Below are 14,669 nucleotides of genomic sequence, written 5' to 3' on the forward strand. Positions count from 1 at the left end.
CAAGGACGCCATCAGTTTTACATGGTCAAAAGTATTCTGGTTAATTGCATTAATAGAGGATTTTCTGTAAAATACTAATAAACAGTTTTTTACTGGTGATAAAACACTATAATCGACTTCTGCCTAACCTGTCTTTATATGATTGAAAATTTAGGAAGGAACATTTGTTAATCCAAATGAATTTTGGATATATATAGAGTGTGTGTGTGTGTGTATTAGAATTTATTACAGCAGTATTTTGGATAGAATTCTTATACAAGTTAAATTAGCTTTATTTGTGCCAAGTTCTAATGAGCTTTATGAATTTGTCTATTAAGCACTGTAAAAAGAAAGTGCTACATTAAATTTTTTCTTATTTCATGGTTCTTGGTAGAAGCTGGGTGTTTGCTAACAGCCTGTTTTATTCCAAGTTGTCTTGTTCGCTTGCAGACTGCTACTGGAGACACCCTTGTCTCATCCAAGTCCAGCGCGTTAGCTGCAGCTCGTCGAGCCGAAAGGGAGGGAGAAAAGAAGCATAGACAAAACAGTGAAGTAGGGAGACTTTTATTGGCTGGGGTGGAGATTCCAGAACCTGTTTTCTTCTGTACCATAGAACCCCCTTCTGTGTCTAAGCAGCCAGGTACAAAGTCTTGGTGTATCAATTAATTAGTGCTCTGATAAGTTAGATAACATAGTTGCATTATACCCTTAAAGTATAATAAATATATAAAGTATAAAGTATTTCTTATGTGATTGAGTTTAATTTTATCAGAATTTATTGGTAAGTATTTCTTGTGATTAGTGTAGCTTTTTATTTCAGATGTTTTGATTTTTACAAGCTTCTTTCATGTTTTTCTTTTCTTATATCTTGGCCGTTTTTCTTATATCGTATTCTTCCTTACTCTTGTTCTTGTGGTGCTACATATCTATGGGATTCTAAGTAATTGACCTCAGAAATGCCCTTCCAGTATGTTAAATTAGACAGTAACCAATTCATAACTGGTTCAATTTCTCATCATCATTTATAAGATTGCCACTTTTCCTCGTTTTCTAGCTTAACCTTTAGAACTCAGTGAAGACATTTATATACCATGGTTTATGTCATTTGATCTTTTTGAGTGTTACATACTTTGTTCTTTCGCATATTTGCTCAGTTCTTTGGTGACTTTTCGTTACTTACAGCACAAACGCAAACTCTTTAGTATGGTACTATAAAGCTCATGATTTCAGCTATATCATTTCCAATTAGATTTGGTTAAATACAGCAGGAAACTCCCAAATAACAGTTGCTTTAATGACAAAAGTTTATTTCTCATAATATATGCCTTGAGTTGGTAGCCCAGGGATTAGAGGGTGGGTCCACAATGTCATCGGGCACCCCAGCTCCAATCTTCTGTCCTGCAGAGCTCCTGTCCTTAGTCATCTCATGATGGCTGCTGGAGCCTTGGGCATCGCTTAGGAGTTCCTGGCAGCAAAAAGGAGTAAGGGGGAAAAAGAAGATGTACCCCTTTCCCTTTTAAGATTTCTTAGCTATGTGGCTACCCACTTGCAAAGGAGTATGGTAAATGCAGTCCATCAGCTAAGCAGCATCAGGATAGAGTGGAAGGCTACTAGTAATCTCTGAAACCAGCTTTCTTGCTTGGCTTCATTTCTTGAAACTTCCTCCTTGGTCTGAATCCTCTTCATTCACCGAAACAAAAATAAAAACAGTAACTACTCACATCTTACACTGCCATAATAAAGTTCTGATTTCCTGATGATTCCATGCTCTTTTTATATTGCTATTTCTTTTTCTTCTCTCTTGTGTTATGATGACACCCCTGAATTCATCTGCCTGGAAAATGTTTATTCATTAGGTCTCAATTCAAGCATCACCTCTTTTTGAAGCTCTCACTGAATTCCTCTATAGGCTGTTAAAGGACAAACCTTCCAGTTCTAGAGGTGGCATGAGAAGCCTTTTTCTCCCCCTGTGAAACAAGTTGGACTCCAGATTGTGGAAAAACACAGGCAACCTTTTTTGTTTCCCATGTGTTTTTGAGTACCTAGTGGGAAAGAAAGGAAGATTCCTAGCCAAGTAGCTTGGGATTCTACTTCCTCACCTCTCCAGCTGGAGTTAACATGAAAGAAATCTGAGTACAGGTATAAGACAGCCCCCAAGTACTGAAGGAAGCTGGATCTTTTCTGTCCAGTTGGTAAAGGTATAGCATTTAAATTAAAACAGGTGAAGAGGCAGTTTTCTTGTTGCTGTAAAATGCCGTAAGTCTTGTCTTGACTCTGGAAAGGATCAGAAGACATGAATGTGGCACCCAGTTACCTCAAGGTTGATCGAGCAACTTCTATCAAGGTCAAGGTTTGTCAGGCTCTTAAGGGGTTACCCAAACAAAATAACCTGTGAGTTCTTTTAAATATATTTGAAAGTCATTTCATATTTCAAAGGTAGTATGGGCACCTAAATTCAGATTGCAGGATTGCAGTTAAATTGCATCAGCCAATTTAAAATTTAGGCCTCAATCCTTTAACGACTACTTTAGAAGAAAAGTTTAGTATCCAAAGAAAGTCTAACTAATGGACATTAGCTTTGGGGTCCTAGGCCCCAGAGAATAGAGGACTTCCCAGAGCCTCCCTTACTCAGACTTCCTGGAAGCGGATCCACATAATCCACATAATCTTTTTTCTGTTCTTCCATTGTCCTTTTATTATTTACTTCATGGTCATTTTTTACTTCATGGTCTATAGCACTTGACACCCTGTGTTACAATGCTGTGTTTTCACCCCAGTAAGCTACTGAAAGATAGATTCTTTATAAATATTTTTGAATGAACTTGTTTATTTTAGAATGAAATTACTGTCTTTTCATTCCCAAAGTCACAAAGTCACATAAGCATTGTTACTTTCTTTGAGTATCTGTAGATGCTTAAAAATAAATATTATCTAAAATAATGCCTCCTAACCTCGGATGTGTGTATAGGTTCTTGTTAAATGTGAATTCCGATTCAGTCTGGAACCTGAGACTATTTCTAACAAGCTCTGTTGACGCCAGTGTTGCTGGTCCTTGGACCCAACTTTGGAATATCGAGAGTCTAGAACAGCACTGTTCAATAGAAATACATGATCCACATATGTAACTTAAAATTTTCTTACAGCCACATTAAAAAAAGTTAAGCTGGCAAAATTAACTTAATATATTTTACTTAATCTAGTATATCAAAAATATGATTTCAACATGTAATCAGTAGAAAAAATTACTGAAAAATTTTACCTTTTTTTTTCATATTAAGTTTTTGAAGGTATTTTATACTTACAGCACATGTCAATTTGAACTAGTAACACCTATCACAGATGGCTAGTAGCTACCATTGGACAGTGCAGGTCTAGAAGGCCTGGTTTATATACCTAAGAACACTTTAAATGTGTGATAAGGTTCATTAATTCATTGCGGAGCTCTTTTCTTCAGCTACATTTTATATAAAGTCTGTGGAACTTCTAACATCTTCTATAAAGACACGGTGTACTTATCAGTTAATTGATTGTTTTACAGTATCACCTTACTTGAGATGGCATACTTAATGCAAGTAATAATATTCTTATTTCCTCTTTGGTTATGGTAATTCATTGTAGAGTGATCACATTAGTATCTCTTTATTCATGATGTAATTTATCTTCCTTTTGCCAGTTTCTCATGATTGCTTGTGTTCCTGGAGGCATTTTGCCTTTTTATCAGCTCTGTGATTGATCTTTGCGAAACATGATCAGATGATTTTACTGACTCACTTAGAATCATTCAGTGGCTTCCCCATGCAAATCCCAACTCCTCACATGGCCTGTGAGACCTTGCTTGATGTGATCCCTGCCACGCATCTACCTCCTCACCGGAAGCTGCTCTTCCTTCTTCCCACTAGTATCCAGCTACACTGACCTTGTTCCTTTTCCAGCAGCAAACCTTTTCTTCCACAGCTATTTCCTTTCTTTTTCTTCAGGATTTTGCTTACAAGGTCATTCTTTTTTGTGTGTGTCTTTACCTAAATCATCCTGGAGAGGCCTTCCCAGATCACCTAATCTCAAGTCACCTCCTATCACTTGTTTTATCATCTTGTTTTATTCTCCACAAAACAGTTATGGCTGTTTGAAATTTTCTTTTTCAAAATGTGTTTGCTTATACATCTATTTCCCCCACATATGGTACATATGGTACATTATCTAAAAAGTGAAATATAAAGATAACAGTTATTGTTTATCTCCTAGATTTGGATCATGCATTGAAATGCCTTCAGCGTGAAGATCCCAGTTTGAAAGTGAGGCTAGATCCTGACTCTGGGCAAGTAGGTATATTATCACCAATCACTGATTGGTTTATGCCCCTGAAAATTTTTTTTTTCTTTTTTGGGTCTCTCATATATTTATTATTATTATGTTGACTGTCAAGCTAAATAAACACATTCTCCTTTATTCCTCAAAATAAACATACCTCACTTATATAAATTACTGTCCAACATTTCGACCTTCCAGAAGTTAGCATTTTGTGAAATTTTCAAATGAGGTTCACCCCAAGACAAGGCGCTGAGCCTCTTATGCTAAGGCTTATAGAAGCAGCACACTAAAGGGAGGATCCAAGGTGCTTTTAATGACAACGATACACATAAGATGGGTGAGAATTGATAGATCGTTACCTACCCATGTGGGAGGAAACAGAGTTCTAAAGTAGGTACAAACTGGACTGTATATTATAGCACAGGAGAATAGATGTTCAGTCTACATCCTTTTAGGAAGGCAGGGTAAAGTTTACATAAGATTTTAGAAAAAAATTTCTTAAAAAGATTAAAAATTTGGGGCCCCCGGATGGCTTAGTTGGTTACAGTGTGAACTCTGAACAGCAGGGTTGCCGATTCGATTCCCACTTGGGCCAATGAGCTGCGCCCTCCACAACTAGATTGAAGGACAACGACTTGGAGCTGATGGGCCCTGGAGAAACACACTGTTTCCCAGTGTTCCCCAATAAAAATAAAAAAAAGATTAAAAATTTGTCTTTATAAGGATAAACTGATTTAGTTAATTTGGAAAATACAGGGTACTTTATTTTCCCAAAATGCCAGCTAAATGAGTAGTAATTTAGTTTAATTGATCCTGAATGCTACAAGAACTTTATTATTTAAAAAATGCCAATACATATTTTTAAAATAGCAAATAACACCCAAGTGTACAAAGTAAAGAAAGTTTCCCTTTCTGTCTCTTAATCCTATTCTGCACAGGTAACCACTGAAAACTTGGTGAATGCTCTTTCACTCTTTTTCAAACATCCCCTCTTCTGCTGTGCTATGTTATAAAACAGTATACTTTTTCCAAATATATAATGTATAGATATATAACAAGTCAGTCTATTTGTATTATTCTACAGCTTGCTTTTTTCAAATAATTTACTTCTTTAAAGTATAACAATCATACACCAAGTAACTTTTTTTCTTTTTTGTTCCTTACAATCATAGTTTTATTAGAGCAAAAAGGATACAAATGAGAACCAGCCAAAGGAAAAGACACACAGGGCACAGTTCTACATGAGAAGCTTTGTGCATCCTCAGGGATGTCTTACCCTCCTGGTAGAAGATTGCCTACAAAGGAGGCTCACCTGGGCCTTTGGTGTCGAGTTTTTACTGGGGCTCAGTCACATACTGCCTATATGGTTGACCTTTGTCCATAGGAGTTCCCATAGGAGTTCTCTAGGTTGGAACTGATATGGTTATTCCAAAGCCCACATCATAAATTACATTGTTAGACTGTTTGGTGGACAAAGTCCCCAGACAAGCACAGACACTTTCTATCAGTCAGCGTCCTGGCCTAAAGATAATTTTCCAATTGCTGAGAGCAAGGGCCAGATCTCTCTTTGGGTAAATTCTTCACAGGTAGCATATGAGCAAGATGGAACAAATATGGAGTTCTTGCCCTATTTCCTCTACACAAAGACCTTCTCCAGGTACGATGGTTATAGTTGCTTTAAAAAAAGAAAAAAAAAGAAAAAGCATGTCTTGATACAAATTTGGGTGTTTTAGCAAGGACCCAAAATAACATTGGTTCATAGAAAATAAAAGTCAATTTCTCTGTCACATAAAAGTCTAAGCTAGTCTGGAAGTTTTGACTGCCTACAAAGCTGTAAGTCACCCAGGATGGTTGGGAAATACCCATGCGGTTGGGAATGTTTGGGAGAAAGGTTATTTTTCCCCATTCATAAGATGTTGCCCTCATCCACATGTTTTGAGACAGTTGCCTACATCTTCATTAAAAGAAGGGATTTTCTCTTTTCTTAAAGGCACAACACAAAAGTTGCTGGCATCAATTATACTCATGTTCCACTGGCCAGAACTTAGCTGTGTGGTTGGGAATTATAGTCCTAGCTAAATGCCACTTGCTCAGCTGATAATTCAACTATCATGGAATAAGGAGAGAGTGGCCTAGTAATTCACTTTTAATTGATTTATTATTCCAATCAGAAAAGTTGAAAAAAAACAGTGATGTAGGAGCCAAAAAAATTGCAAAAAAAATTTTATAATTAATGAAAAATAACACACTGATATTATACCTTTATACAGTATTTTGTGTAAATGTAATTTTTCCTTGATCTTTGTTTTATTTTTTTTTTTAACCAGACTGTCCTGTGTGGTATGGGGGAGTTACATATTGAGATTATTCATGATCGAATCAAGAGGGAATATGGACTGGAAACCTATCTAGGGCCTCTCCAGGTGGCATACCGAGAGACTATCTTAAATTCAGTTCGTGCCACAGGTGAAAAAATAGAACATTTAGAATTTGCTGTTTTTGTTTCTCTCTCTCTCTCTTTCTCTCTCTCTCAAGGATGTTTTCTCAGTATCTTTTAGTTGCATAAAGCACTAATGTTTTCCATTAGTGGGGACAGGTTTTATGTGTGTATTTTCTTGTTTCTTAGGATCTTTTTGTTTTGTTTTAAACAGCCCTATTCTATTATTACTGATATTTACTGGATGAGTCACTCAATGAAGCAAATGTGCTTTGTTAGTAGTGGTCATGGGATAGAATAAACCATTGAAGTATATGGCTCATCCCTATCCTTACTACCAGAATGAGTATAAGAATTTGAAGTTGACGTTATTTTTACTCTTTAAAGTGAGAGGAAAATAATTCTCACTATTTAATAAATATGGTTATCAATAGCAATTGTATTTTTGAGAAAGTGCAGTTTTTAAATTTCTGTTCCAAAACGTAAGAATTCATGGTTAATAGTTTTAATTTGGTTCCCTTAAGCAAAAGAACATGACATTATTGCTCTTCCCCTCAAGGAGAAAACATGGATAGGTTTTTAAAAAAATACCGTAGAGAAAAGATGTTTAGGATAACTAGGTGTTTTTAAGCAACTCAGTGATTTGTAAAAAGGTCAGATGGTACTTTTCACTGAAATTTGAAAAACTAAACAAATAGAATTTAGGAGCAAATGAAAGAGGATCTCTGTTTCTGGACTTTGTATCTGGAAAAATTAAAAATGCTGGGAAAATATAAGGAACATCTTTTAAATTAATGTCTGAACCGACTGGAACATAATGGAAATTTCCAGAGGTCGAAAAGGAAGCTAGGACAGGAATCTCAGAAAGTAAGTCATCACCAAAGCCACTAAGCTATTCTGGAAGAATCTGCAGTCATTTCTAACCTAGTACTTGGTGGCCACATCCTCATGGAAATAATTAACTAGAAAAGTCTTCTCCAGAAACAAGTGAGAATTTGTAACCACAGACTTCTGATAGGGTTTTTCATATCATATAAACTGACAAAATATTAGTACCCAGACTATCTAAAGAACTTAAAAGATCAGTAAAAACACAGCAAACAAGTAGAAAAGTGAGCACTAAAAGGGTAAATAGGTATTTCAGAAAAGAGGATACCCGAAAGGCCCATGAACATATTGAAAGATTTGCAGTCTCAGTAACGATTAGGATCATGACAGTTAAAAGTGTGAGATGCCATTTTACACCAACAAAATTGGCAAGAATTGAAATCTGACAATGCCGAGAATTGGTGAGATGTTGAGCATTGAAAACTCTTATAAAAACTTCTGGTGAGAGTATAAATTGTACAACCACTATGAAAACAGTTTGGTAACTTCCTTGTGAAGTTGACCCTGTGCAGACCTTACTACTCAGCGTTATACTCCTAGGTATGTGCTGTAGAGAAACTCTTACACATGTGCATTGGGAGACAGATATAAGAATCTTCATAATAGCGTAATAAAAGAAAACGAAATAGCAAAAACAGGTCAAATATGTGTGGACAGAAGAATGGATAAATTGTACTGTGTTCGTGCAATGGAATACTATATAGCAGTGAAAAAGAATGCACTTACATCAACGTGTCAGCTCATATGACCCACAGATGTGTAGCCAAAAAAGCAAGTTGCAGAATATATACAATATAATAAGAAATTCAAAATGAAGCAGAAGTAAACTATATTGTTTGGGGGTACGTGCATGTGTTATAACTCTAAAGAAAAACATAATGATTAAATATGATGTGATAGTGGTTGTTGCAGAAGGTTTTTAGATTACTGTGTAATCGTTCTGTTTCTTTAGTAATTTTATGTTTCCTGAATGTTCATTTTATTTTTAGCTTACGCATATATTTATAAGTATAAAATATTCATAATATAAAAGTGAGCTCGAAAAGGACTTATGAAGAAGAATTGTGGACTGTAATTAATTCTAAGTTTTGAATTTGGACCATGAGTCACTGCATTACATGGTCACTTACATAAATACAGTGTAGTTTTGTTTTAGTAAAAGCTGTTGGTTGTGATTGGTGAAAGCTGTTGGTTGTGAGCTAATGAGAGATACTATTTTCAATTTTACAAAAAGACATTTCATTAGCTTTTTGGAAAGCATAAATAGTAAATGTATATAATATTAGTAGAAGAATATATGAAATTTAACCGTTTGTGGATTGTCAGAGTTGAAATCCTTTTAATTTTCCTTAGATGACCTTTTGTACTCTAAATGTTCTACTTTTAAACCAAACAATTGTAATTAAAAGAATTTCAGTCATACAGGAGATGTTTCAAAAAATTTGAATGTAATCTGCATATCAACATTTGTGTGGACATCTGCCTCAAAGCATCTTAATGCTAAAGCAGTATTACCCTGCATTCAGAGCAGGTTTTTCACAGGGATAAACATGGAAGCAGATGCTTTCTTGGTAGAACTACTTACTTTGACATTTTTATACTGTATTTGGTGCCACTCATATTTTTTCCCCACTTTATCTTCTGTTAGACCTTGAAGTTGTTGATTGTAAATTTGCCAGTTGTGGCACCTTCATACCCCAGAACAAATGTCTGAGGTACCATATTCAATTTGTTTACAGACACCTTAGATAGAACTTTAGGAGACAAACGGCATCTTGTGACTGTGGAAGTGGAAGCAAAGCCGACTGAAGCATCATCTGGTGCGCCAGTTATTGCGTATGCTGACAGTGTTAGTGAAGACATTTGGAAGGCCTCCCAGGAGGCCATTGAAAATGGAATTCACAGTGCATGTCTCCAAGGTGAGGTGCTTGGGTAAGAGTAAGTATGAGTGGCACACTCAACCATCGAGTCACTCCTAATCTTACAGATTATTTCAGCCTTTTTCTAACTTGGGTAGAGTTTTCTCCCTATCTCTTCCCATTATGCATATGTTGTACCTTTTATGATTGTCCCATAGTCCTTGGATAGTCTGTTGTTGTTTTTTTTCAGTCTTTTGCTCACTTTGGTTTTCTGTTTTGGAGGTTTCTACTGATAAATAACTCAGAGACTCTTTCCTTAACTGTGTCTAGTCTACTTACAAGCCTATCAGAGGCATTCTTAATTTTTGTTACAGTGTCTTTTACCTCTATCTGGAATTTCTTTTTGGTTCTTTCCTAGGACTTACATCTCTCTGCTTTCATTGCCCATCTGTTCTTGCATGCTGTCTACTTTATCTGTTGGAGCCTTTATCATATTAATCATAGTTGTTTTACATCCCTGGTCAGATCATTCCAACATTCCTGCCATGTCTGGTCGTGATGCTTATTCTGTCTATTCAGATTGTGTGTTTTGCCTTGTAACTTTTTCTTGATAGCCAGACATGATGTACTGGGTAAAAGGAATGGGTAAAAACAGGCCTTTAGTAATGTGGTGAGGTGTAGGGGATGGAGAAGCGTTCAATAGTCCTAGGATTCGGCCTCAGTCTTCTCGGGAGCCTGTGCCTCCGGACTGTGAACTGTACAAATGTTCCTCAGTTTTTCTCACTCCCGAGGCAGGACAGGATGGCTAGAGTGGACTGGAGTAGGGCACTTCCCCCAGGTCAGTAAGGCTTTGATGATGGTGCCCCTGCAGGTTAGGCTGTAGTTAACTACTTTCCCCTGAGGACAGGCCTGTTAAGAACAGAGTGTTCTGAAGTACTGTTTTCGATCCCAAGTTGGTTGAATCTGTGGGTGTGAAACCAATGGATACGAAGGGCCAAGTTTTTGGGGAGTCAAAAGTTCTACATGGATTTTCATCGGCTCAGGTTGGTTCCCCTAATACCCTACGTTGTTTAAAGGTCAGCTGTATTTCAGAATGTTTTTTCTTTCCCCTGCTAGAAGCACAGGGGGACTTTTCTCTGATATTTACTATGAGAACTACTTGAGCTTCTGGATGTAAATCTTACAAAATTGTGCCCCCAGCTCCCTCCCCCCAATGACTGGGTTCCCCCTAGTTTTTAAATCTCAGACTTATTCACACTGAGTCTCCAACAATTTATCAATTATAGTTTAGCTTTTCCTACCCTGACACTGGCTCCCAGGGTGTTTTCTGCTCCAGGAAGCTGTGTGTTCGCCTCTTTCTCCAGTCTTGAGGGCAGTGGTTTGCCCTTTGTCCTCCCCTCTCTAATAGATCTAATAAGAGTTGATTTTTCAGTCTGTTCTGCTTTTTACCTGTTGTCAGGACAGAGTGATGACTTCCAAGCTCCTTACATGTGGAACTAGAAACCAGAAGTCCTTTCCCTATTTCTTTACACTTCTCAGTTGTTTCTTCACACAACTCAGTTGTTCCTCAGCTGCATATTGAGTCTTAATACAAATTTTTCCCCCTTGCCTAGGACCATTGCTTGGATCCCCAATTCAGGATGTGGCAATTACTTTACATTCACTGATAATTCATCCTGGTACCTCCTCAACTATGATTTCTGCCTGTGTCTCAAGATGTGTACAAAAGGTACAGAACTATTGTAATCCTTTATGCGTTAAGGTGACTCTCCTAACAGTGGTGTACCACTGGCCCGCAGACAGCTGTGCTTGTAGGGCCTTGCCTTGTGTCTTTGCTTCCTGGGACTTTGAGTCAGCAAGAGTTTTTACCATGGAGAATCTTTGATTTCTTAATCACTAGGTTTTTATTTGAATGAAGATCTAAGAAATTACTGTTTAACATAGATAGCTATGAAATATCCTCTGATTTTGGCAAATAGGCAAGTTTCCTTACGTGGCAACTCTGCTTTCTCCATCCCAGACACACCATTAGAAACAAGCTTGGTAGGTTTGAGTAGAGGACATTTCTGTGGCCAGTTTGGCCCAAGATGAACTGTAATCTAAAGGACATTGAAAATCTAATATTGGTTCCAATATTAGAGTTCCTGTTTATTCAAATAAGATTAATCAAGACTCGCTGAATAACAGATTCAGGATAAGCATTTTCCCTTCTCAAAGCATCAGGCAATCTGGTCGTCTTGGCATAGTTCTCTGGGGGTATGTTCTGGAGTGTATTGCCCCAGTACCTGCCAGAGGTAGATGAATGCCAGGACCTTCTTGTGCTGAAAGATGATTCCATGCATTCCTCTCAGTGGGGGAATGTGCTCGTTTTATAGGTGACTGGTTTTGCCAGTTATTGAGTACGCCAACTGTTAGTGAAGACATTTTGAAGGCCATTAAAACACTTGCTTTTATAGTCATCTTCTGATATTTTGCACTGTGAGATTTCATTTTCTATAGTCTTATTTGAATCTATAATTATAAAATTAAATATTCTAAGCCCCTGACTTAAGAAGGCTGAATTTAATGTCTCTTTCATGAGTTTAGATTCATATTTAGCTTTTTTATTAAAAAAACTATACTTTCAAAATTATTGAAGTAGTATTTCCCTAAGTATATATTATAGTTAGAAATACCACCTGTAGTCATGATTAAGTTATTGAAAACATTTACTTTCCAGTAATTTTTGAAGTTTCTCCTGAAATTGGTTTTAATATTAAAGTAACGGTAACCTGAAAGATGATGTAATGTTTCTGAAATAACTGCAAGCCCCAGTATATTGGCCAGTCTTTCAAAATCTAATATGCCTTTTAAAAAATAAAATCTGAGTATTTCTGAGTTGGTTAACCTTTTTATTAAGATTATACTAGAGAATAATAATTAACTTTATGGGGGCTTACATTTAATCTTTAGGTTTAATTCATTACTTTAAATGAAATACTCCTAATGGAATTACTCCAGCCTTTGTCAAGCTTCACCTAGTGGGGAAGCTTCTCTCTACTTATGAGAAGTTAATGATGCTTCATGTATTTATTTAGCTATCTGTGTTATGCTTACAGTGTACCGGGCACTGATGGACATGTAGGATGTATATGTTTTTCTTGACTTTTAGGAGTTTATGACTTAAAATGGAATTAAATATAGCCAAATAGCCAAAATATTAGATAGAAGCTGACAAGCAGGAGATTGGGCAGGATTTTTGGAAAGAAGTTAATATTTGAGCTGTGGTGATTTGAAGAATTTGGGCACAGTGGAGACAGGACATTAAAGAGTCCCCTTAGCTGTAGGTTTCAGATGAAGGCAGGGAGCAGTGAAAAATAGTGTTGGAAAAGTAAAATAGAGGCAAACTGCAGAGAAACTTTTAGAAAGTACATTTACAAGTTTGAGGTTGTTTTGAGAACAGTGATGAGTGAAGTTCTTGAAGAAGGCAGTTTAATCACTAAAATACAGGAGGGATTGGAGTAGGGAAGAACTAGTCGAGGACAGGGAAGGGACTAGGTGTGGGCTAGGACCATAAGTGTGGAAATGGAATAGGAATGGAAATTTTACAGCTTCTTGGGGAAAAGAAAGTCAAAGATGCATGTCCAGGTGAACTGAAGACTAGTGATGCCATCAGCAGAAACAGGAAAGAGCAGACAGAGTGTTTGGAAGAGGAAATGATCAGCTCAGTTTGGGGTAGACTGGGTTGTTATAGGATGTTCAGACACTATCCCAGAGCCGGCCAATGGCCTGTGAGGCTGGAGCTCTCGGACACTGTGGGTCGGGTCGAGTTCAGTTTTTGAGGAAGCTACGTAGAAGTCTTTGAAGCTCTGCAGTTAGACAGTTTCGCCAAGGAAACTGGGAGGAGAAAATAGGACTGAGGATAGCTCCATGAGCACAGAATGTCCTATTTAAGTTACACAGAATTCAGTCCTTCCCTTAGTGTCTTTCCTCTTAAATGTTACCTTTTCCTACTCTATTATTTTGTTCTAACAGACATGTGAAGTGGCACAAAACTTGCTCAGAACTAAAAAAATACAGAAAACATACAGTTGTTCGCTGTTGCCTGTCATTGTTTTTAATAACATTTTCATTCAAGGGCTATTAGATACATTGTCTACAGTTGTCCTTTCAGTTGATAATGAAGTTGAAGTGATTTTAAAGGTTTAATTAGCTATGAGGAACTGAGATTGTTTTACTGAAATTTCTATGACAAAGAGAATATACTCTTGGTTTGATTAGTTGGCCAGTTTTCATGATTGTGACAGTAAGGGGCCAGGGGAGAAAGGAAGAGGAGGTGAGGTATCAGGGACAGAAGGGTTAGAGACCCAGAACCATTATTTTCCAGTGATGATGCCTCCATCTAAAGCCTTAGTAATAGTGAGGAGTAGTGGGTGGGAGCAGAAAGAAAGATGATCAACCAAACCCAGGTAAAGGTGAGGGCACATTCCAGAGCCAAATTCTGTTATTTGTCTGGTTCCCATTGCTGAATCTAAGTTTATTACATCGCGCCTGATAACCAAACAGAGGCTTAGAATTTGTAGAAAATTTTGTTAACTTTTGAATTCTGACAGGCTGAGAAGTAGACTAGCTTTTTAAATCAAACTCCAGTACTTAAATTGTTTGCAGCCTCCATCCAAAACCCATTTACCAATTTGTCTGATTTTTTTAGGCTCTGAAGAAAGCTGATAAGCAAGTGTTAGAGCCACTGATGAATCTTGAGGTTACCGTGACTAGAGATTACCTTAGCCCTGTCCTGGCAGATCTGGCACAAAGAAGAGGGAACATTCAGGAAATCCAGACTCGTCAGGACAACAGAGTTGTTATTGGATTTGTTCCCTTAGCAGAAATTATGGTAGGTACTTTATGACTGAAAAGTACATATTCTTTTTCTAATACAGGGGACATATACGCTGAGCAAAAATAGACAATAACACCTGAGAGAAGCATCAGGGCTTCGATTTAGAGGACACGTGTGGAATTTCAGTCATCGGGAACTGTAGGACTTTGGATTTAAATTGTGAGGGAAATCTAGGGAATTACAGCATCATGGGGTCATTTCCAGTCCTCCGTAAAGGTTGAGGTGTGCTGTATCAAAATGTAGCACCAGCCTACCGTTTGTCCCTTCCAAGCACTTACCCTCCTTCTACGATTGCCAGTTGTCAGGTGAGTGTCATACT

At 37.3% G+C, this 14,669-nt stretch overlaps 1 protein-coding gene across 11 annotated transcripts in view; it reads left to right on the forward strand.

Annotated features, from left to right (window-relative positions):
* The window catches only part of GFM2 (GTP dependent ribosome recycling factor mitochondrial 2), a 79,524-nt gene that overhangs the window by 26,748 nt on the left and 38,107 nt on the right, over positions 1–14,669 (forward strand). For 6 of the 11 annotated variants that reach the window (XR_013993625.1, XR_013993626.1, XR_013993629.1 and 3 more), the window contains 6 exons: positions 430–619; positions 4,222–4,298; positions 6,615–6,753; positions 9,352–9,531; positions 11,085–11,200; positions 14,162–14,344. Coding sequence is in view for 3 of the 11 variants with exons in the window: in XM_081053461.1 (XP_080909587.1) it covers positions 430–619; positions 4,222–4,298; positions 6,615–6,753; positions 9,352–9,531; positions 11,085–11,200; positions 14,162–14,344 (885 nt within the window). In the remaining 8 variants the exon portion in view is untranslated. The remainder of the gene's footprint in view (positions 1–429; positions 620–4,221; positions 4,299–6,614; positions 6,754–9,351; positions 9,532–11,084; positions 11,201–14,161; positions 14,345–14,669) is intronic. The other 5 variants (XR_013993627.1, XR_013993628.1, XR_013993631.1 and 2 more) reach the window with 3 other exon arrangements.

The sequence above is a fragment of the Rhinolophus hipposideros genome (assembly GCF_964194185.1).
Source record: "Rhinolophus hipposideros genome assembly, chromosome: 7".
Lineage (NCBI taxonomy): Eukaryota > Metazoa > Chordata > Mammalia > Chiroptera > Rhinolophidae > Rhinolophus > Rhinolophus hipposideros.